Below are 23479 nucleotides of genomic sequence, written 5' to 3'. Positions count from 1 at the left end.
GAGGAGGATGCTCTTAGTTATTTATGATGTCCAAACCTTACTGCACAAGGTACGCACACGTAGTAGAAATTAATTTGGTTGATTTATACTCCCCATACTCTCTCTCTCTCTCTCTCTCGGGATCTGCACCTGCAAGCTAATAATAATTTTGACCTCACCATCCTCTTTCATAATGAATTGATAATCTCTTTGATTACGTTGTACACATAATATTAGTTTTTTTTTTTTTTTTAATTTAATTAATAGCGTGTGATTGCTTGAATATTGGAATTTGGGAGGTACTATATATTCAATCATTATTTCCTTTGATTATTAGTATATTTTACGTTAGCTTTAAGCAGCCCCCGGCGGCGGCGCCACCGGCCGTCAACTATCCTCCGTCCAGCGCAACCGCAAAGACCGTGAGAAGTATATATATATATATATAAATGTTGAACTTAATTTTTCTGAGTTGGGGCATCCTCCGCGCGCATCTGTGAGTTATCAGTTTACATATATATATAAGAAGCAAAATTAATGGCGGCGGGTTCATCAGGCGGCGGCGGCGGCGGAGTTCCGCCGGGATTCCGATTCCACCCGACGGATGAGGAGCTGCTGCACTTTTATCTGAAGAAGAAAGTTTCATTTGAGAAGTTCGACATGGAGGTCATTAGGGAAGTGGATTTAAACAAGGTTGAACCCTGGGACCTGCAAGGTAACTCAATCTTCTATCTATTTCTCCTTTATTAATTTTTCCATTTAATTATAATTTTATCTCTTCTTATATATATATATATATATCGTCACTGCATATAGATACGTATACACATTATGATTAGTAGTCCATATAGTAAATAAATATGTATATTTCATATATTGTTAGTCAACTTATTTACATTTCGTTTACATAATGATTTTGAAAAATTGGCACTATTTATTTCTTTTTTAAAAGAAAAAATATCATATTCAATATATTTTTTTTTAATTTACAAAAAAAATAAATTATATCAAATATTAATTTTTTTTATTATTATTTTCAAAATTTTCAAAATTTCAATAGTACTAAAAAAAACTTTCTTATCTAAACAAACCTTATTATGATGATGTTAAATATTACAGAATCAATATATAGGAAGCGAATATCTAGAAACACAGTTTATATAATTTAATAAAAATTGTAGTAAATCAATAATATTGAAATGTATTTCAAATGAAACAAACAAACAAACCAACCAAAAATCATATAGACAATTTCTCATGGAGAGGTTATGGTAGTATATAGTTTGGATGAGAGTATTTGTAATAAATTAAAGAGTATGAAATTGCACTGCAGAGAGATGCAAGATCGGGTCAACCCCACAAAACGAATGGTACTTCTTCAGCCACAAGGACAAAAAGTACCCAACAGGTTCTCGGACAAACCGAGCCACGAGCGCAGGCTTCTGGAAGGCCACCGGCAGGGACAAGTGCATAAGGAACAGCTTCACCAGGATCGGCATGCGGAAAACCCTAGTCTTCTACCGGGGCCGGGCCCCCCACGGCCAGAAGACAGACTGGATCATGCACGAGTACAGGCTCGAACCAGATCATCATCATCATCATCATATGATCGATCCTCCTCACCCAACTGTAAGTCCCTCATTTTTCATTTTTATTGTTTTGGGAAGTGATGATGGAGAAGTGGATGATGTGGTGTGTTTCAGGAGGATGGGTGGGTTGTCTGCAGGGTGTTCAAGAAGAAGAACATATTCAAAGTTGGGAATAATAATAATAATAATATTATAACTGAAGGTACAGGACTACATATTGATGAAGGTGGAGGTGGGGGGATGATGATGATGATGATAAATGGAGGAGGAGGCAGCTCTGATGACCAGCACCTCAATGTCAACGTCAGCAATACTACTGCATCGACATCGTCCCTGCAATCTCGATCGATCTTCTCGCAAAGAAACCCTAATACTATTCTGAACCACCATTATTCTGACCATCTAAGCAGCTTTCCTCATCATCTTTATACATACCAATACCCTCCTCCTCCTCCTCCTCCTCCAATGGAACCCCAAAACTTGATGTCCTCCGCAAACCACATTATTAATAATAAAGCATCGCTGTTAAGTGATTACAACATAGGTGCTACGAGTACAGACTATGAGCATCATCATCATCATCACCAACAATCAGCTGTACCTCCTCTTATACAAGCGAAGCAATTATTCATGTCGTCTTCGTCCTCCGATGATCAGATTGAGGGAGATCAGAGGCAGAGCCCTGCTGCACTCGAATGCAATCAAGCTGCTGCTGCTGCTGCTAATACTAATCAATGGGACGATCATGATCATCGAATTGTCATTAACAGTAGTTCTTCGCCTAATCAGTTATCTCTGCGGAGTGGGATGGACTTTTGGTCTTTCGACAAGTAGCTACACACACGCACACTTAGTATATATATATATATATCCATTTGATTCACTGATGGGGTCGTCACGAAAATTAATTCGTAATGGCCTGGTTAAATGTATTATATATACTTATATATGTATTGTTTCACATTTTTATTATTATTTGGTTAGTATTACTTTAATCATCATATAAAATATATCACATCCCTCTCAAAACAATATAAATATTTGAAATAAACACAAAACTTAAAAAATAATAATATTATATTGAGAGTGAAAGTAAAATATTTTTAAAAGACTAAAATATTTTAACTTTATGTAATTATTGTAAAAAATTTAAGAATAATTTTATAAAAAAATAAAAAATTGATTAAAAATAGAACTATTGTTTTCATAGGTATAAAAATGAAAATATTGTTTGAAACGAATAGAATAGTATTTATATATATATATATATGTTTTGTCATTAATGATTTCAAACCTTTGACCCATACACAGCTGATTCTGCATTACATACAAAGCGGTAGAGACATGAAGGAAAAAAATATATATATTTTTTATAATTATTATTTAAATATATTCTTGTTTTTTTCTCATTATTTTTACTTTATTTAAAATTTATGACCGATTAAATACAATTGAATGAGAATCTAAATTTACTTATTTATTTAATTGTCCTCCAAATTTATTATTATTATTTTTAATTATCCTTTAAATTTATTGTCGTTTTTATTTTTTAATAATAATAATAATAATAAAAACGTTACTTTTTCTATTTATTTTTTACATACAATTGGATGAGAAAATATATATAGAGAGAGAGAAAAAGACACGGGGTAAAATATATTCCTCGTCTTCCAAAACTGACAATGACCGCACGATACGATTTAACTTAGCGCCACGTGTCCGACTCCGAAAACCGCGCCCAAAAGCGCCTCTGCAGAGGCACCACGTGTCGACATCTGGGTGGGAGCGGAGCAGGTGGCACCAACTCTGCATGCATTCGTTGGATAAATCAGCCAAAATCCCACCTATTAATTACAGATTAATTGCATATTTACCTATTTACTCGTAGCTGTCACTCCGAATCATGCCACGTGGCACCATCTGGTCCCTACTCTTTCTCTATTTCGCGATGATTCCTTTCCTTCTTTCTTCAAACCTAAATACAACCTCAAAGGGCGACGAGAATGAGGGGAAAATATCAAAAAGAAGAAAATCTAGATTTCATAAAGAAAGAATTAAGGTAAAGAAAATTCTTAATTATTTGGGGAAATAAAAAAAGAAAAATGGAGGTTTTGAAGATGCGGCAGGAAGAAGAAAGAAAGGATGACGATGAGTTGTGTTTGGAGCTATCGATTGGATTTGGAAAAAGGTATCGAAAATCAATATCTGATGATGATTCGAGATCATCTGCAGGTTTTTGTATCAGTAATGGAGAAGATAATCTGAAGATTAGGGAAAGGGAAAAGGAAAAGGATGGATTTGCAGAGGAAGAATTGCAATCGGAGAGGAAGAAGAAGAAGAAGAAGAAGAAGATTTTGGGGTATAATAATAATTATTGTAATTGCCAACAACAAGTTGCAGAAGGATTGAATTTGAATCTCTCCTTGTTGCATCGCTGTAGCTGCTTGTACCCTGAGGTGCAACACGGCAATGCTGGTGGTGGAGTGGATTCGTCGTCGTCGACGTCCTCCGTCGTGATTTCGCAAACAGAAAGTGTTCACAAAACGGCGTCGTATGGATCGCTGGAACGTAGCGGTTCTGCTTCTGATTACCAGACCACTGCAGCACACAAAGGTAACATACCTTACCTACCAATACTATATATCTGTTTATCTATCTTTAATTTGTTTGTTTGTATTTTTTGTGATTTTGGTTCAGCCTTGGATTATTCTTGTTATCATTATTGCATTTGCCTTTTTTTTCTTTTTTTTAAATGTGAATTGTTTGAAGCAATTTTTTTAATTTTTTTTCCTCTGGAAACTTGTGTGATGGTTGGTGTTCTTTTGTTTTGTTTAATTATAAGTCTCAATTTTTAATAAATTTATTGTCATTGCCTTGTATCTTAATTAAATTTTTGTGCTAGATAATTAAAAACAGTGTAAAAATATTTTTTGTCTCACGGTAAAATAGAGAAATTAGATAATTTTTAAAATAGAAATATGTATATTTTTTATCTGAACTGAAACAGAAACTATGTGTAAAAGCCTCTCACGTTAATATACTTATATAGGCGGAGGAAGCAGCAGCGACACAGGAAGCCAATCGAGTCGCCTATGGTCAAGACAACAAGGCCATAATGTCGCAAAACCGGATCAAAAATCATGGCAACATCTAACAAGATTGTCCGAACATGACACCAAGGTATCTCCGCCAATCCCGGGCCAAACTAATGCCCGCCAGCATCCATCAAACGAGCAAAGCAGCAGCTCCGTGATAGAGAAGCCTCCAAAACCACCGAGCCCAGTAGCGCCGAACCAGAGCATGCCCTGTGTGACAGCCACCGGGAATGGGCCGAATGGCAAAACAGTAACGGGATTCTTGTACAAGTACATCAACACCGAGGTTATCATCATGTGTGTGTGCCATCGAAGGTTCTTCACGCCGGCGGAGTTTGTAGAGCACGCCGGAGGAGTTGATATATCGCATCCGTTGAGACACATTACCGTCGTTCCGTTCCGTTCCGTTGCCTGATATATGATATGATATGAGTTAGTTCATCCTGTGACCTTACTCGACTTATTGATATTGTTTTTTTAGTGTTTTTTTTTTTTTTTGGCTGTATAGTCTGATATAACCAACTGTGTTTATAACTGGTCGAACCGGTTTGATTTAATTCATAACAATCAATCTACTGTACCGAGATATATGCCAGTAATTAGCCATACAGTACATACATTGGAAATTATGCCTATATGATCGGATGCACATTTTAATAACAATGGATTAAAATAGTTATTGTATTTTTTCTAATTATATATATTTTTTCTATGATAATTTAAAAAATAATAATAATAACAGAAATTTAGATAAGAGAAAAATATATATCAACAACATAAAATGTATGAATAGACATCATAAAGTCTATGTTAATAATACTATCATATAACTAACGACATAAAGTCAATAGTTCATACACTACATATTACAATTAATCTATCACATCAAGATATTATTTAACATTAGATTCAGCAACAAGTTTACTTAGAGGCATAAGTTCCTAAGTCGTCATAAAAATAAACATAAAATAATATCACACCCAAAGGCAGATATTATATTTAAACCAAGCATAAATAATACAACGTTGCCACAAATTATAATCAAAATCTAAAATAGCCCAACCATTCTTGAGTAATAAAAATCAAAATAAACATATTCTCAACAACGCATACGCCAAAATCATACAAACAATAACACTAACATTTTGGTACAAATTCATGTCCTAATATTACCTGCCATTGATCCAAATGATTTACACACACGAACGCAGGTCGAAGCCTTTCCCACACTGCTGGTTCGCCTCATTCGAATAAAAAAGACTGCGATTTTCAGAACACATTTTATGACTTAGCATTGTAGGCAAAGAAAGTTCGAACATACCTCAATCATCGGAGCTGTAATCGCTGGATTCCTGCAATAAGGGAACAGCGGCGCAGCAGAAGAACTCCTTGTCTTTGATAAGAAGACAGCTCCCGTCCGAATTCCATTTCAGATCGAGAACAGAGAGGTTAGGGAAGGGGACATTTATGCAGTAGGCGCCTGCAGGTGTCCACATGTATAAGTTATTGCTTCCGGTGCACAGCACCAGGCGCGGACCGTTGGGATCCCAAGCAGCAGCTCGGATGGAATCTTTCTGTATCAAAATCGCGGAGAGCTCGAGACGCTGGACGTCCCATATCCAGAGGACTGTTGGCATGCTGTCGTTGCGCGTGCAGATATACTGGCTGTCGCTGCTCCACGACATAAGACCTTGCAATTGAATATCGTCATATATATATATATATATATATAGTGTTATTAGCATTTGGTGTAAGAAATTATTGAGATGATTCATTAAGTTGGGTCTCACCAATCCCTTGTTTGGGGTTTGGTTTGTCTGCTGGCGGCTTTTGTGAAGGAAGTGTAATCGGAACTTCCATAACATCGTATCTAACTTGAATGTATGTCTCAGCAGCATTATCTATAGGAGAAATAAATTACAGAAAACCATTAGACAACCTTCGAAAAATGCAGTGAGAACAATGGTGAAATAACTTGCTACTGGTTTTTTAATTTTCAGTTAATTCGGTATTTCTTTGAATAAATTCGGTATATATATAAATTACTTACCGGCATTTCTTTGAACAAATTCGTCACTTAGTGACAGGTCCGACATGTCGAGTTGCAAAGGCTCATCTACTTCCTAAAACCATAGAAAAATAATGAAAACAAGCTCAACGAAATATGTAATAAGGTGTTGAATAAAATAAATGTTTCCCACCTTAAAAACAGCCGCGGCGCAAGGACCACGTACTGTTGACAGATGCATAAATTCAGCAAAAACTTTCCATGTCAAGTGATTCAACACCCGTATCATTTGGTCGTAGCTCCCCACAGCTAAGAACTGGCTAGAGGGAGACCAAGAAACGCTCTTGACTCCCAATCCACTTTCGTATGCTTGATACTTGGATAAACACCGACCATCTGGAGAATAAATCAGAACCTAAAACAAAGAAAAAGGAACTGAAACAATTTCTGACTACAACTAACAAATTCATATGTTGATGGACAGAACCGTGCGTAAACAGCAGCAAAGAAACAAAGCTAATCATTTACCCATATATCAATCTGTGGCTAACTGTAATTCAAACATTAAATAAAGACTAAGCTTCTTAGAAAGTAAAACATAAGAGCAATATCCAACTGACCCAATTAAAATAACTAATATGAAAAGAATTTCTTTCAAAATTCATCTATTTGAACCCATAGAAAATTTCAAGACACAATTAAAGATAAATTTACCTTATATTCAAGAGGCGAATCCCAGATGACAATGGCACTATCATCAGGAGACCACTGTATGTCAGCCAAATCCAATGTGTCAACAGCAAAAACATTCAAAATCTCCCAAGTATAACAAGAAAGCAGATTAACATGATCTTTGCAATCACGTCGGGTGCAAATTGCTGCAAACTTTCCATCTTTTGAGAATGACACTCCCTTAGAACCATGCTTTGGCCATTGCACATGTATGCATGCGGTGTTCAACAATGACCAGACCGTAAGCCGCAGTTGAAACTCAGAAGTAGTCAGTATGTGCCGACTATCAGGACTCCACCTGGCATAGGAAATACCGGCAGGACCCTCGTCTATCTTGCATGTCCATTCTGGCTGTGCCAACGACCATGCTTGTATCATTGACTTCTTTAATAGGCCACATAGAATGTACTCAGAATCAAGAGCCCATTCAATGTAAGTTATTTTGTCCAAGCACGAGAACAATTGTACTACCTGTAAAGAAAAATCGAGAAAAATCATATCCTTCTTAACGAACGCTGAATTTCAAAAGACACTCATGGCATCATGCCGGTACAAAAAGAACTCTCATATCCTTCTTATGGTATTATTCGGGGAAGGCTCAATTAAATTTGTTGGTTGACTCCGTAATATACAAATAAATGATCTATATCTCTTTAAACTTAAACTTTTAGGTGAGATGGTAATTTAACATGATATCAGAGCCGGAATGCCCCACATTCGTTTTCGTCCACGTCAAGATGCATATTTGGTGTATATCCACCTTGTACGTGAAAAGGCGTGTTGGTTGAGTCCTAATATATAAACAAATGATACGTATCTTTAGGTGAGATGGTCATTTCACAAAAATATACTATAGACATTTCAGAGGGATGAAATAACTTGTGAGAAGAGTGCTTAATTACTCCATTTTTCACTACATTTAGTTTCAATCAACATAGCTAAATTGGTATTGTTTAGTTATCCAGTTCCTCGGATTCTCCAAACATTTAGTCCTTATTTAGGCATGGTGCTCGATTATTCAAACACAACAGCATATTCTAAGGATATGATTCAAAAATCTGGACTGCAAAGTGATTAGGGGTGTTTGGATCCAGAATTTCACAATTACAAAAGAAAATCTGAGTATGGACGCAATAGTTTCAAACATTATGCCAATGCTCAAATTCCTCCAATATACAGAAATTGACAACAATCCAAACCCTAATCAAAATATTCAAACGTCTTTTGCTTTTCCAAATTACAGAATTAAATCAAAATTACGAAATCCTCAACAGGAAACAATCGAAAGTGCATGTACCTTGAATGTGAGAACATCGCGAATGACCAGGCGATAATCTACAGCGACAGCTAAAAACCTCGCATTTGGCGAAAATGCACATGGTCCGGTCTGCTTATACGTCTCGGTGAACTCCATCTCACTCGCCGCCCACCAAGAACACAAATCTTCAGTGGTAAAGAAAATTTGAAAACCTAGACATAATTTGGTGGATCTGGAAATGGGTTTCAAAGATTTCCGAGACGCTCCTCCATCCCCACGGCATCAAAACACATGATGCGAGATTCAAATTTCAAGAAGGCTCAACAAATTTCAGAAGTACTGTAGAATTCAAAATGGGAAGCTTTTAAGCTTTACGGCGGTCAGGTGTGAATCTGGAAGTGGCTGAACCCAAATTCATTTTGTTAAGAAAGCGTGCTTATTAATAATTAATGTAAGTAAATCATTTTTCACCGCATTTACAACCTACTTTAACGTGTCATTTTCACCGTGAGGTTATGCAACCTCTAAATATCTTCTTTCTTTTTTTTTTTCTTTAAAGGTTTAATCCTTATTATAATTAATGATTATTTTTAATTTTATCCAAATATATATATATACATATAAATATTTTATATTTAATATTTACTTGATTAATTAAAAATTTTAATTTTAAATAAATCAATCAATAATATAACTATAATTAAAAAAATTAAATAATACTTTTAAAGAAACAAATAAAAACGAATAAAATATTTGAAAATTCGACGTCCAATCCGAATCAAACAGAAATTCGAAATATAATACTATATATTAATATATTTTATAATTATATACTATAATATTTTAATAAAAATATAATAAATAAAAATGATCAAAATTTAAATTTTTTAAATATACTATACAATTTTAAAATTTTCGATTTGGTTATAATCCGGTTTTAGATCTTCAGATTTTGAATATTTCAATTCAATTTGAATTGATTTTAAAAAAAAAGGTTCATATTTTCGAATTTGCTTGAATTTGACAAAATCTCAAACCCACTATAAAAACAAAACCATTGTTTTTTTTTTTTTTGCGTTTTAAATTTAAATCTTTTTTACTTGAATTTTAATGTAAACAATTTAATATTAAATTTCTTTAAAAATAATATACTCCCCCCTTCCCAATATCCATTTGCTTTTGTCACTTAATTTTAAAAATATTAGTATTATATTGGGATATAACTAACAATAAAGTAAAAATAACTAAAATAACATTATTAGTACGTGTGATTGGGCTGGCGCACCACGGGGCTTTGCCGGCTTCCGGCTCGGGGGCGCGGCCGATGCAGGCGTGCCGGATCGCCCCTCTTTCGACGACGGTATGTTGGACGACGGTCCGCCCGAACCGGGGGAGAGCATGCGCAGTGCAGCGAGCTTGATGCCCCTCCGGGTGTCGGGCTAGCGCGCCATGGGGCTTTGCCGGCTTCCGGCTCGGGCGCCATCGTGCGGTAAAGATAATAATATTTGTGTAATATATTGTAAGTTGTATAGGTATTTGTAATGTTAGGTAGATAGTATCGTTACAAAAAACGGAAATAGATAGTTTTTTATGAGACAGACTAGAATGGAAAAATGATGAATATTTTGTTATGGGAAGGAATGAGCAGTAAGTATATTCAATCCGGAAAATAAGGTGCATGTAAATTAGAGCTTGCAAAAACTTAACCCACACGACAACCCGACACCAATTCGACAGGAAATAATTGAGTTTGGATCAAAGATTTCAACCCGATTATGTATACCCAATTATAATATATTAATCAATATTATTATATTTATTATATACGTAAAATAATCATAATTTAATAATTTTCTCATAAATTAATTTAAATTCAATTCAATTTTAAATAATTCAACCTAATTTTGGCCCAAACCAATAAAAAATAATTTGATTTGAATAAAAAATTTCGACTTAATTATATATACTGTCAACAAGAGCCAACCCGAACCCGACACAATAATGAATTGATTGGAATAGAGTTTAGTAATTTAACTCGTTTAAAGTATTCAACCAGACACAAATCGACTCATTATCAGCTCTAATGTAAATATTGTGACCGCTTCTTACTAGTTTATGCGTTTGGTGATCTCGGGACCTTTTTTTTTTTTTTTTATATAACGTGAGAAGCTGCTGTTGCACTAAGCAAATCTCGGGAGTTTGAACTCATTACCGTCGTACCACTACCCCCACCACTGACTTATTATTATGTACATGAGTTATTACATACTTTTGTATTAGATTAATTGTGCCAACTTTTATCATTTAAGATGTAATAATTCTATTCACCACACAAAATAAGAACATTAGCCTTCACACTAAGAAGCTGCTGCATAAGCCAGGAAGAAAAGGCCTCTGAAGCACTTGCAAGCAGATAACACGTTCCAGTTCAAAAGACACGAATATGAATACATAATATATATATATATAAATATGTGTGTGTGTATATATATATGCAGTTACAAGTTTGCGAGCATCATTCAACCACTGAGACTTAACAGTGAGAAGATATGGACAAAGAAAGCTATACCTATATACTAACATGAATAAAACTAATGCTTCGAATAGAAGGAAAAATTTCGTGGTTAAATAGAGCACTAAAACTAAGTGTAAGGAGCTGCGCGCTGTACCTGTAAACGTTCCATGGCGCAAGTGTTGAATCACCAGTTTACAGACCAAAGTTGCAGGCCTGAACGTATTCGTTTTCATAGTCAACATACTTAGTCCAGAGTGGACGGAACTGGGCTATGGCAATGTCGAGCCATGGCTTCATGTTTCCGTTGAAGTGTATAACTGCAGCATTCTTGATTTCGTCCATGCTAATACTTGGATTGTATCCAAGCCCCAATACATGCCAAGTTTTGTCCAGTGGTTTCGTTGTCGAGTAGTATGTGATTAAACCTGGAGGTAATGTTCCCAGTTTCCACAATGTCCGATTCTCATTCTGAAAAGAAGAAACATAAAAATGTAATTAGATAAATCCATTATGTGAAAGAGAAATGGAATCTGTGTGTGTGTGTTTGGTTGGAGTTCTCAGCCTGTTTTCATTCTACTGCAAAATATTTCTTTCATCTAGAAAGTATGGCATTCAAAACCATTTGTTTCGATTAAAAATTTTCAAATCCAAAGAACTTCAACATCCAAAAACAAACAAAAACCGTACATATTTATGTGATGCAATGGTGTACAAACTATCATACGAAGTAGGCTCTATAGAAAAACCTTTTTCTGGGCAGTGGAAGGTCAAAAATCATCCCAAGAAACAAAAATTACTCAGGGTAAATAATCTACCAGCAATGTGTCCCCAATTGCAAACAACAAAAACCACGTGTGAAGAATCATGCGATTAGTTAATAGAATAAATGTGAGCAAATAAATTGCACATGAAAACTCAAGTAATAAGATAATAGTGTGTGCAACAAGCTAGAGCTACATATGAGTAATCATAAAACTAGTTGATAATATATGCTATCAATTAAACCACACAGGAAAAATCAAATGATTAAAAATAGCTTATTCTCACCAGATTCTGCCAGTAGTGGTACTCTTCAGTGCACTTCTCCCTTCTCCAAGCATCCAAATCAAAGAAATTCATCCCATAAGCCCATGCACACGCCTTGGGACTAAACCTGGCTTTGATGAGTGGGTGCGAGAAATTCATGTATTGTGCGTAGCGATGGAATGATCCAAAACATGTCTCCACCGCCCCATTAACCTTCCCATCCATGTCTATGCTCCAGAGTCCAGTCAGATCTCTTTGAACCACTATGTCATCATCCAGGAACAAGATCTTGTGCAGCTTGGGATACATTTCAGGCAGATAGAACCTGAGATGGTTCAATATGGACAAATACTTTGGGTTCCTAAACTTCATATTTGTTGTGTCCTTGGTCGCATTCTCGAGTTTATTTTCAAAGTAGAACTGTTGAAGCTTAGAAGACTCAAGCTGTTTCAGCACCGGAACATAAGAAGAGTTGAGGAATTTATAGTCCTCAACAGCCTTCACTTCAATATGAGCACCACTATAATCCCTCATTTTAAACATCACTTGCATTGCCCCAAGATTCATCTTATCAGTCACAACATGGAACACATGTCTCCATGGTTCTTTTGTGTTCTTAACAGCTGAGTTAACCACAACAGAAGCAGCAATCACGTTATCAGAGAATATTGCATAGTGGTAAAGTCTTGGATCCTCAATCTCTGGCTTGGGAGGTTTTCCTTCGTCTGAATAATTCTCAGGATGAGCAATTCTCTCTTCCATTAATCTCAAAGCCAAGCAATGCAAGCTTTTGGGAATCGACTTGGCTGCAATCAAGCTTGAAAAAGCGCCCTGCTTTTTAGATTTCGTTAACTGTTCGTTCAGAGCAAAGATTGTGTCCTTCAACTTATGAATTTTCAATTGATTATCGAAAGACTCCTTTGCTTCAGATATTACTTGCCTTGTGAGCTTAATTCGTTCCTTCACCTCCTTCTCAAACCTTCTTAGTTCTAACTCATCAATTAAGTTCACATCCGAATCAAGAAAAGCTTGATAGGTAGGTTTTGACACCAAATCAGTGAAATTTTGGGAGAGATCAGCAAAAGTCCTAACAAGCTTGGAATTCTCGAGCTTGAGTTTCCGGGCATAGGCAGCGTACGCCGAAGCTAAACTTCTATGATCCTCTGCTTGCTTACGGATCTGATCCAAACGAGGTTTTAGTGGATCTGTCTTCAACGCCAAAATTGATCTCCGAAGAGAAGTAAATCTAGATCCAGAACCATTAGCAAACCCCTATTAAACATCGTAAACCAAAAAGCTAAAAATATTAGCACATTTCCAACACACTTGTAATCAATGGTAAAAAGAGCGATTGCAATCTTACAATTAGTAAACAAACATAACATCAATGTAGCAATAAGTCGTACCACAAGCTCATCCTAATTATCATAAATGCACTCAAACAAACGCCCAACTTCAGACGAAAATTATTACTAACAGTGGCAATAAGCCTAGTCGCAACAACAAATTTACATTCCTCCTAAAATTTCTACAAGAATTCAAAACCGATTAACCACAAAAAACTTCCATACATATATAAAAACACACACACACACAAACTTACAGATTTGAGATCGGCAGGTATAGAGTCGGCGGCGAAGAGAAACGATCCAGTGAGGAAGAGTGCAACCGCGATCGCCAGAGAACCAGCGATGCATCTGAATCCTGATACTGCTCCCCGAAACGGTTGTCCGGAGACACGATCCGACCAAGCGTGTCGGCGGATCCGACCCGAAGAGAGCGCCATTGCCTTTCCGGATGAGAGCGTGTGCATCCGTGGAGAGTGAGACTGCAGAGACGATAGATAAAAGGAAAGTGAAGAGAATAGGAAAAGGTAAAATGCGGGTGAGGAGGATTAAAACAGTATTGCTACAGTGTGCTTTGCAGAGTTGTACGTTGCCAGTATGATAATTGAGAACGCGGTTCGTGGCGGTGAATGGACCCCACTTGGTAGCAAGTAGTACCATATTAATATAAATGAAATCGCAGCGAGTAATAATGTCGGCAGTTGTCACTTGTCATTTGTCAACCTAGACAGCCTTGTCCTGCCTTTTATTGTTTGTTGTACTATTAATAACTAAAGACTAAAATTAAATACAGTTTGTGTTCTTTTTTTTATTTTCTCACGTATTTTTACTATTTAAATTTTTTTGGCTAAAAAAAATCAAATTAAATAATAATTTTTTTATATTATATTATAAATTTATTTTAATTTAAAATATCATATTAAAATTTATTTATATCACATAAAATAATTATCCATATCGTACAGTTAACATATTAATGGAGCTGGAGGTTTGGATGCTGATTAGGGTATAATTATCATAAATAATTACTTATGAAATGCTTCACGAAATTAAATCAATATATATTTTGTCCGTTTATGATTTTATCTCCATTATTTAAACTTATGCATATTTGGCTGTGCAGAAATTTTAGAAAAAAAAAAAAAACCGATAAAAATATTTTTTTATAGTAAAAAAAATTTTAAAAAATAATATTTTTATTAAAAAAAAAAAGGACTGAATGACAAACAAAACACAATAGACCCAAAATAGTCGAAACCTATTTTTTCAAAATAGCTTTCTTTTGGATTGATTATTACAATTTGATAATCGTATTTCTAATCGATCGAGTCTTCTGGCTCGTTCAAATAAATTGATAAATTTTAAATTAGCCAATTTAACCCACTTAAAAATTCAACCCATTCTCAGCTCTAATACATCGAGATTATGATATATATGTGTACATATATATATATATATTGTGTCCATACATCTGTATTGGTGTTAATTATGTTCACTGCATTTATGTGTAGATATATTTAGATATCCAACTGCACCTTATAAGTTAGTATTATGTATGATCTCATACAGCCATGTAAATGACCCATTTGAATTACAACTCATCTCAAGCATTTTCAAAATTATCCACCAATTTTGTTAGGTACAATTTGCTCCGGATCAGTAACAATACAATTGAATATTTGAAGAATAATAGTGAAAAATAGAGTTACAGTTTGAGTAAAATTACTGTAGTAACTGCATATTTAGAATTAAAATTGTATAAACGGGGTTGAGGGGTTGGAAATAGCCTAACAAGAACACTATAAGCAAGCATAACAGACAGGGAAATTACAGTATAATCAAATATTCAACCAAAATAAATTCAACGATGCTCGGTTCCAAACCCGGAACAACCCCAAAACTAGGCATCCTAATGATTGGATCTTTTTTTTACTCCCGACGAATAATTCTAGCTTAAAAAGATTAGGAATGCATCACAAAAGCAACAAAAGAAAAAACAATTCGAACAAGATGTGGGCAAGAAATCATTTCATTGAAATAACATCCTCACTGAAATCAAGTTATATCTGGATTCAATATAACAGCAAATGCGACGTTTTGAGTGCACTCGGCACGACGGTTTGAATCAGAACAACAATTTGATAACATTACAATAAAAGTTGAAGATGAGCTAACCATCATGAGAAAGCTACTCTGTCATAACAGGCTTGTTTTCATTAGCCTTTGGCTTCTGATCCTTGGGCTTCTGCTCCTCAGTTTTTCTGGATTTACATACAAAAGTGAAAATATATATATATATTGATCAACAAAGAACCTAAATGGTTTGCACTGAAATGGATCTTCATTATTATTTTTATTTGTTATTTTCTCCAATAATCTTCTGAAAACACTGAACAAAATGCTAATTTTATTATCTAATTTGATAAGAGTACAAAATCCAAGAAGACATTCAATAATACAGATGAAAAAGGTGATTGTACTTAATAATTTCCATGATTTTATTATACTGGTTAACGGAAACACATTACAAACACCAAAGACATGCCTATTGATTACATAATTTATGTTATCACTACTCACATCTTAGATTTAATTAGAATTGGATAATTTCACAAATTATTGCACTTGTTATTCTGCCAAGAACAATTTCTATTGTATCATTTGTATTTCGCTTCGATTGTAAATTTTCAATTAACACAAACACTACAAATACCAGAGAAATGCCTATTGATTATTTAATTTTAACTATCCTTTCTCGCATCTTAAATTTACATAACAGTAATATCCACTTTTTTTACTTTTCTACATATAACAATTCTTGCAACGCTATGAGGTTTCAAGGAAAATCCAGTGAAGCGGAAAATAAGTAACTGAAATAGAACCAAGAGTCATCGAAGTAAATCATCCAGAATAAAGCCATGTCGAAATGCTTACACACGCTTCAAAAACATCAGCACACGAAGCTTAACTCGCACAAAATCGACGCAAACACAAAAAACCTACCTCTTGTCAGAAGAGCCACCCTTCTGGCTGAGGAACGACCGGAAAAGCGGCGAATTCACGTCGTAAATCATCTCCCACCTTCAATCGCCGAAACCCTAATCAAAAGTTGCGCTTCTACTACTCGGCACAAAAGTTATAACCAGACGCACGAAATTGGGCCCATTAAGAAAGCCCAATGTTAATCGGCCAATGCCCAATAAGAAACTGTAATATAAATTTAGATTTAATTTAATATGAAATTAACAAAATATACTCCCTCTCATAACTAAATATCTATTTACTTATTTTTTGTGTGTTGATCTTTCGATATTAATTATTATATCAAAATATATTACAAATCAAGGAAAAATTACAAAAATATTTCTATTAATGTCTTATAATACTAATATAATGACAATTGTATAAAAAATTATACAAATATAAAAATATTTTTAATGTTAAGTACAATGACGCAAAAGGTAAATGGATACCTTGTTATGAGACGGAGGGAGTATAATTATTAAAAAATGGATTGTGAAACTCATAAAGTAAAGACTACTCCTGGGATAGAGAAATTTACCAAATATACCGAAATACCGTTTTATCGTATTGTGTCGAAAATACTGAAAATTTCGGTATACCGAAAATTTTGGTACGGTATGGATATCATATCGAAAATTAGAGTATGATATCGGTATGAATTTTCGAAAAGTTCGTTATTTCGGTATGATACCGTACCGATACTATTTTTATTAAATAATTTAATTATTAATATAAATAATAATTATTAATTTTTTTTTTAAATCATAACAAAAAATATGTAAACTATTGAATATTTATTTACTTTTTCATAATAATTTTGTGGAAGAGAATAGTACTCTCTCCGTCTCATATACCATGTCCACGTTGCCGTTTTTGTCCGTATCACATACCATGTCACTTTTATTTTTTGGAAAATAATTATACACTTTAATCTCATTTTAAAATTTTTAATTTTATTTTTAAAAAAATTTAATTAAACTAATTAGTTATCTTAATCTTAATTTATAATTATTTATATTATAAGATAATTATTTTTACTAATACATTCTTAATTATCTGCTAATTACACCCACTGTGTCTATAGTGCAGCGGTTTGTGGGATGGAGGTAGTAATATTTATTAATTTTTTTAATTATTTTGAAATTTAAAATTATATTTTCGGTATAATCCGTACATACCGGTATTGTACCGAAATTGAAATTTTCGGTATAAACGGTATATATCGGTACCATACCGAAAATTTCAGTATACCAAAATTAGGTATATTAAAACTTTCGGTACGGTACCCGTATGTATTTTAATCATACCGAAAAATTCGATACGATATCGGTATCGGTATTGACTGATATTTCCGGTATAGTACGGTATCCTAAATCATAACACTATTAGTCATAAATCAGAAGGTCATTCAAGTGAAAATTATATGAACTTTAGCATATAACTGCACTGCACTTCAACTTCACAATATAATTATAAATAGAGAGGTTGAAGTTTCCAAAAACGCAGAAGAGATCTGAAATCTAAGAACAAGCAAGATAAACACACAGGCCTTTACTGGAAAAATAAGTTATCAAATTGTATGATAAACCAACCCTAAACTTCAAAAAAATCGATCAAACAAACAATTCATAGCAAAAGGAAAAAAAAAAAAATTTGGACCATTTCTCGATTTATGCGTGTCATCCTTGCGCAGGGGCCATGCTAATCTTCTCTGTATCGTTCCAATTTTATCGGATGTCCCCGAAGGGACATAATACAGTGTTTGGCAGCCATAGATAAAGAACCACTGGAGTTTTCAATTTGACGGTGTGGGATATCCGGATATTGTCAGAACGGGTGGGCCTCTATTGGACTAGCATTATTTGGGTCATATTTTTATTTCCAGGCCCAATAGGCGACTCTATGTATTATTTATTATTATTTTTTTCCTCCGATTTATTAGTATTAAACCGGTAGTAAATTCCAAAACATTTAATTTGAGTTATTTTCTTATTTACATAAAATATCAATTTTCTGTGTGAGATATTTTTGTTGATTTATCATGTAAATTATTTACACATAGGTTTCAAATTTTCAGAGTTAAAATACATTAAAATTTAAAGATATGATTAGGCCTCATAAATAATAGAACAAACCTTGTTTTAAATTTGTTTGCGGTCAGTTTTTTTTATTGTTTTAAATTTCATATTTAATTAAATAAAATATAGTGAGGTTTTGAATAGCAACGGCGGCCATTATAAATGGGAAGGGTAACGAGAATTTAAACATGATTGATTCCGTCGGTGCACCCGCCACGCCAGCCACCACAGTAATAAGGGCATCTTCAATCCAACGTCACTGATGGTTCTGGATTGGTGGATTTGGCTTCCGTTGTTTTCAATAGAGGTCAAATCCTGAAACATATTTTGGCCCGTTGTTTTTTTTTTTTTTTTTGTAATTTTTTTTTTTTTTTAATTTTTTTTTTAAAACTATTTTAATTATAAATAATAAAAAAAATTAAATATTTAAAAAATATTAATGAAAAATAGAGTTATGATTAAAATAAAAATACTGTAACAATTTCATATTTGGAATTACAAGTATATAAATGAAGTGTATGTATTGGAGATTGCCTAACCATTGATGATTTCACTATTCACCCCTCGTTCCATTTGATGCATGCAAAATTCTTACTACTCTGTCCCGTTTCTTGGAATGTCTAATGGTTTGTTTGGTTTTGTGAAAATTTTTTGTTATATATTTTTTTAAAAGTAATACTCCCTTCATCCCAGATACCATGTCCACGTTGTCGTTTCTGTCCGTTCCACATACCATGTTACTTTTCTTTTTTGGAAAATGATTACACACTTTACTCTCATTTTAAATTTTTAAATTTTTTTTAATTTTTAATTAAACTAATTAGTTATCTTAATCTTAATTTATAATTATTTATATTATAGAATAATTATTTTCACTAATACATTTTTAATTATCTGCTAATTATACTCCTCCTAAAATACCGTGTCTAGCAGACACGATATCTGAGACGGAGGGAGTATATAATATTTATTATTTTCATATTATTTATATAATTATATATACTTAAATTAAAATACAAAACAAACAAACTCGAGATGTATTGTTTTCAAGATTTTTTGACAAATATAAGAATTTGTTTTTTTTTTTTAATGTTAAACTATAATTAATATTGTTCTTGTTCCTCTCTAAGAGATTCATTTAGGTTTTATTTATTAAAAAATAAAAGTAATTTATTAATTATTTAAAATATATGAAAATTTTAAATATTTTTATTTTTAAAATTTTATGTATAAATTATTTCATATTAGGATTGTTTTACGATGTTAGGTGTTTTTTACTTAAAAAATATTAAACTAAAATTATTTTACATATTCTATACACTAAATTTTTAAATCTTATTATTTAAACATTATATTATTAAATATTATTTTGATTTTAAATTCAAATAATACACTTGAAAATGCGCTTAGTACGGAATTGCAAAAAATAAAAAATAAAAAAATAATAGAATTATAAAAATAAGAAATTCACCATGGACAGACATTTCAATTTATTAAAGTAAAAAAAAAAATAAAAAAAAACAATCAAAAGGAATATATACAATATTGTCAATTAAAAAAAATAAATTGATTACTAAAAGAGGATAAACTAAATAAAAGAAATTATTATATTTTTAATTTAATAATTTATCTTAATATTAATTTAGGTATAATATTGATGAGATTTAAATAATACTCTCTCCGTCCAAGTAAAAGTATACAATTACTTTTGGTGCGGAGATTAATTGGCAGGTAAAAGTAATAAAATGATATTTTTATTCTTATTTTTTTGGTATAAAAGTAACGATGTGATGTAAAACAATAGTATTTATGAAAAAAATGAAATGATTACTTAGTAATCCGACATTTCAAAATAGAAATAAAAATATGTATACTTTCTGATGGGAACGAGTAGAGTACAAAAGTTAAATAAATAAAAAATAAAAAATAGAAAATAAAACTCTCTATCTAAATCAAACTAGAGAAATTCTCTGTGCGTCGTCAATGGCGGGTTAGCTTGTTCCAAACCCGACCCGTGGTGTTCCGAGTCCTCCGACGGAGATTCCAATGGCGGAGAACAGAGTATACTTGTTCCACTCACGTATGCCGTCGGAAGTCCCTCCTATCTAGCGCAGAAGCCCAAAGTTTCCTTTTCTCCCAAGGAGGAAGATGATCCACCAATGTATTTCCAACTCCTCGCAATCTCTCATCCCTAATCTCAACCTTCCGCACCGTCACCCATGGCCCCGGAAATCTGTCGGTTTAACCGTCCGATGCGAATTGCCGATAGATTTGGAGGCGAAACCGGCGGCTCAACCTAGCCGGCTGGGGCCTCACACGGGGAGAGATCCGAATGCGAAGAAGCCGGATTGGTTGAGGCAGAAGGCTGCGCAAGGGGATAAGTACGACGAGGTTAAGCAGTCCTTGTCTAGGCTGAAGCTCAACACTGTTTGCGAGGAAGCTCAGTGCCCTAACATCGGAGAGTGTTGGAACGGAGGCGGCGATGGCATTGCCACCGCCACCATCATGTTGCTAGGAGACACCTGCACCAGAGGATGCCGGTTCTGCGCCGTGAAGACTAGCCGGAATCCGGCGCCGCCCGATCCCATGGAACCTTATAACACTGCCGAAGCCATTGCTAGCTGGGGGTACTTGTTCTTCTCCTTTGCCTTCCATGTTCTTATTCATTCATTCTTTTAGCTAAATGTAGCACAGTATGTTGAATCTGATTTTCTGTCAATTGGTGGTCATTTTTTTGTCAGTTTAATGCAACTACTCCATGATCTAGATTGAAATCTCCGCTAGCAATCCTTGGCCTTGTTCTATGGGAAATTGTAACAAATAAGTTTGTGGATGTGTAGATTGTTAATCTGATAATGAGCAGAGGATTGAACCTTATAATTCTGTTATGAGATTGCAAACTAAGGTTTCCCATGGTTTCGATTTTGATCCCTAGTTTTGCAATTTCCTAATTCATATGAATGTGAAAATGTGAAGTCTAGTATCGAGCGATTCGATCACTAGTTTTTCATGTTTGTTTTCTATCCGGCACTTTGAGAATGATGCTGCTGCTTATTCTTTTCAGCGTGGATTATATTGTTCTAACAAGTGTCGACAGAGATGATCTACCTGATGGAGGAAGTGGGCATTTTGCCGAAACTGTCAAAGCCATGAAGGTAAATTTTTATGCCTCAGATTTGATCATCCTTTTTTGGCTAGACAGTATTGCATTGAACAACTAACTAGTCACATCTTTATGGTCATCCTAACTTTCAGTTAAATGTATCGGCAGAGGCTTAAACCTGATATTATGGTTGAGTGTTTAACATCGGATTTCCGAGGTGACTTGAAGGCTGTGTCTACACTTGTTCACTCAGGGTTGGATGTTTTTGCTCACAACATCGAAACTGTGAAACGACTTCAGCGGATTGTTAGAGATCCTCGGGCTGGGTAAGTGGCAAGAATTTGTGCTCAAATGTTTGTTAAAATTTTCATAACGCCAATTATTATATTCCTTCCTGTCGGATGACTCCATAATATATAAATAAATAAATGATGCTAATTAAGCTTAAGTTTTTAGATGAGAGTCTTATGGTATCAAAGCCAGACGTCCACATACAAGATTCATATGTGACTAAATCCACTTTGCATGTAAGGAGCCGTGTTGGTTGACTTCATAATATATAAATAAATAAATGATGTGTATTTATTCAAACTTAACTTTTAGGTGAAATGATCCTTTAATACTTATTTTAATAGTTAGTCTTTGACATAGTGAGTCAGAAATTCTTTCATTCGTTTATCTCTTTCCCTGTCTATGTTCCTTTGATGAAATCTACTTAAAAGGGTTTTTCATTTGACTACTATCTTGGTAAAAAAAGGGCGAGTTCGATTATTTCTTCACATTTTTAACCACAGGTATGCACAAAGTTTATCTGTGCTGAGACATGCCAAGCTCAGTAAAGAGGGAATGATCACAAAATCATCGATTATGTTGGGCCTCGGTGAAACTGATGATGAACTGAAAGAAGCTATGGCTGATTTAAGGGCCATCAATGTGGACATTTTGACACTAGGGCAGTATTTACAGGTGACCTAATATAACCCTGCAACTTCTAATTTTCAATATTTGGGTATGATATTCACTTTTCCTGTATTTTATTTTCTACCCTGCAGCCTACACCATTGCATCTGACGGTGAAAGAGTATGTCACACCCGAAAAGTTCGCCTTTTGGAAAGATTACGGCGAGTCAATTGGTTTTCGTTATGTTGCTAGTGGACCCTTGGTAATCATCACTCTTATATGATCTTGCTATGAATGGAATCTGGTTTCGATTTTAGTATCTACAGTTGTTAAAATGCCGTAATATTTTGGTTGTTTTTCCAGGTTCGATCATCGTATAGGGCTGGGGAGCTCTTTGTTAAGACCATGGTAAAACAGAGGTTAATGCATGAAGACATATAAGATAAAATTATACTGCCTGTCAATGAATGCAATTGCAACAGCTCCAAAGGTTTCTGGTGGATCCATTTTGGCTTCCTGATTTCTGTTTAGCAATTCTACAAGTCAATATAATACTACAAATACAAATATATGAACAATAGCTCAAATAATATATTATTATTATTATTATTATTATTATTATTATTATTGATTTCAGGACAAAATTTAAGTACTATGTGAAGTTTGTATTGTCTATTTATTTTTAATGTACCAATTAGGATAATTAACATGACGCTGACTAATTGGTACTCTTAACTATTTTCCTTTTACATGTTTCTCTATTGTATATGTTCATTTCATGTGAAATGTCGTTATCACAATAATACTCTCGTCGTAAAAGGATTG

At 34.0% G+C, this 23479-nt stretch overlaps 6 protein-coding genes and 1 non-coding gene across 15 annotated transcripts; 3 read left to right on the top strand and 4 right to left on the bottom strand.

The window, feature by feature from the left end:
* The first annotated feature begins 350 nt into the window (after positions 1 to 350).
* LOC127260052 (protein BEARSKIN2-like) lies at positions 351 to 2476 on the top strand. Its single transcript, XM_051287700.1, has 3 exons — positions 351 to 694; positions 1313 to 1608; positions 1683 to 2476. Exons 1-3 carry the CDS (start codon positions 517 to 519, stop codon positions 2400 to 2402), a joined length of 1194 nt encoding a protein of 397 aa, XP_051143657.1. The 5' UTR covers positions 351 to 516; the 3' UTR covers positions 2403 to 2476.
* Positions 2477 to 3477: 1001 nt separating this feature from the next.
* Positions 3478 to 5166, top strand: LOC127260056 (ninja-family protein AFP2-like). 2 transcript variants are annotated; one of them, XM_051287704.1, is made up of 3 exons: positions 3478 to 3927; positions 4009 to 4181; positions 4618 to 5166. In XM_051287704.1, exons 1-3 carry the CDS (start codon positions 3671 to 3673, stop codon positions 5076 to 5078), a joined length of 891 nt encoding a protein of 296 aa, XP_051143661.1. In that variant the 5' UTR covers positions 3478 to 3670; the 3' UTR covers positions 5079 to 5166. The 2 variants fall into 2 exon arrangements, with proteins under 2 accessions (XP_051143661.1, XP_051143660.1); XM_051287703.1 differs by having other exon boundaries at positions 3478 to 4181.
* Positions 4927 to 9061, bottom strand: LOC127260049 (uncharacterized). Of its 8 annotated transcripts, none has more exons than XR_007840621.1 (8): positions 8701 to 9061; positions 7386 to 7874; positions 6865 to 7086; positions 6714 to 6786; positions 6454 to 6564; positions 5985 to 6353; positions 5837 to 5923; positions 4927 to 5074 (listed from the first exon to the last, which is right to left on the bottom strand). XR_007840621.1 is itself a non-coding variant. In XM_051287698.1 (7 exons), exons 1-6 carry the CDS (start codon positions 8815 to 8817, stop codon positions 5986 to 5988), a joined length of 1380 nt encoding a protein of 459 aa, XP_051143655.1. In that variant the 5' UTR covers positions 8818 to 9061; the 3' UTR covers positions 4951 to 5074; position 5985. The 8 variants fall into 8 exon arrangements, 4 of the variants coding, with proteins under 4 accessions (XP_051143655.1, XP_051143651.1, XP_051143652.1 ...); XR_007840622.1 differs by having other exon boundaries at positions 5837 to 5904; XR_007840623.1 differs by having other exon boundaries at positions 5837 to 5892.
* Positions 9062 to 11095: 2034 nt separating this feature from the next.
* LOC127260044 (galacturonosyltransferase 8-like) lies at positions 11096 to 14099 on the bottom strand. Its single transcript, XM_051287688.1, has 3 exons — positions 13806 to 14099; positions 12224 to 13474; positions 11096 to 11644 (listed from the first exon to the last, which is right to left on the bottom strand). The coding sequence occupies exons 1-3, from the start codon at positions 14013 to 14015 to the stop codon at positions 11369 to 11371; spliced, it is 1737 nt and encodes a 578-aa protein (XP_051143645.1). The 5' UTR covers positions 14016 to 14099; the 3' UTR covers positions 11096 to 11368.
* Positions 14100 to 15561: 1462 nt separating this feature from the next.
* On the bottom strand, positions 15562 to 16662 carry LOC127260046 (wound-induced basic protein). The gene is made up of 2 exons (XM_051287691.1): positions 16552 to 16662; positions 15562 to 15809 (listed from the first exon to the last, which is right to left on the bottom strand). The coding sequence occupies exons 1-2, from the start codon at positions 16620 to 16622 to the stop codon at positions 15737 to 15739; spliced, it is 144 nt and encodes a 47-aa protein (XP_051143648.1). The 5' UTR covers positions 16623 to 16662; the 3' UTR covers positions 15562 to 15736.
* Positions 16663 to 18219: 1557 nt separating this feature from the next.
* On the bottom strand, positions 18220 to 18322 carry LOC127260211 (U6 spliceosomal RNA). The gene has a single exon (XR_007840652.1). It is a non-coding gene; the product is annotated as a U6 spliceosomal RNA (small nuclear RNA).
* A 2283-nt stretch (positions 18323 to 20605) lies between these two features.
* LOC127260045 (lipoyl synthase, chloroplastic-like) lies at positions 20606 to 23452 on the top strand. Its single transcript, XM_051287690.1, has 6 exons — positions 20606 to 21277; positions 21715 to 21805; positions 21922 to 22079; positions 22548 to 22719; positions 22806 to 22916; positions 23018 to 23452. The coding sequence occupies exons 1-6, from the start codon at positions 20799 to 20801 to the stop codon at positions 23093 to 23095; spliced, it is 1089 nt and encodes a 362-aa protein (XP_051143647.1). The 5' UTR covers positions 20606 to 20798; the 3' UTR covers positions 23096 to 23452.
* The last annotated feature ends 27 nt before the right edge of the window (positions 23453 to 23479 follow it).

Source organism: Andrographis paniculata, unplaced genomic scaffold (genome assembly GCF_009805555.1).
Source record: "Andrographis paniculata isolate CXL003 unplaced genomic scaffold, ASM980555v1 Contig60END, whole genome shotgun sequence".
NCBI classification, from domain to species: Eukaryota; Viridiplantae; Streptophyta; class Magnoliopsida; order Lamiales; family Acanthaceae; genus Andrographis; species Andrographis paniculata.
The sequence above is the reverse complement of the archived record's forward strand: the minus strand, read 5'-3'. Positions and strand labels throughout refer to the sequence as shown.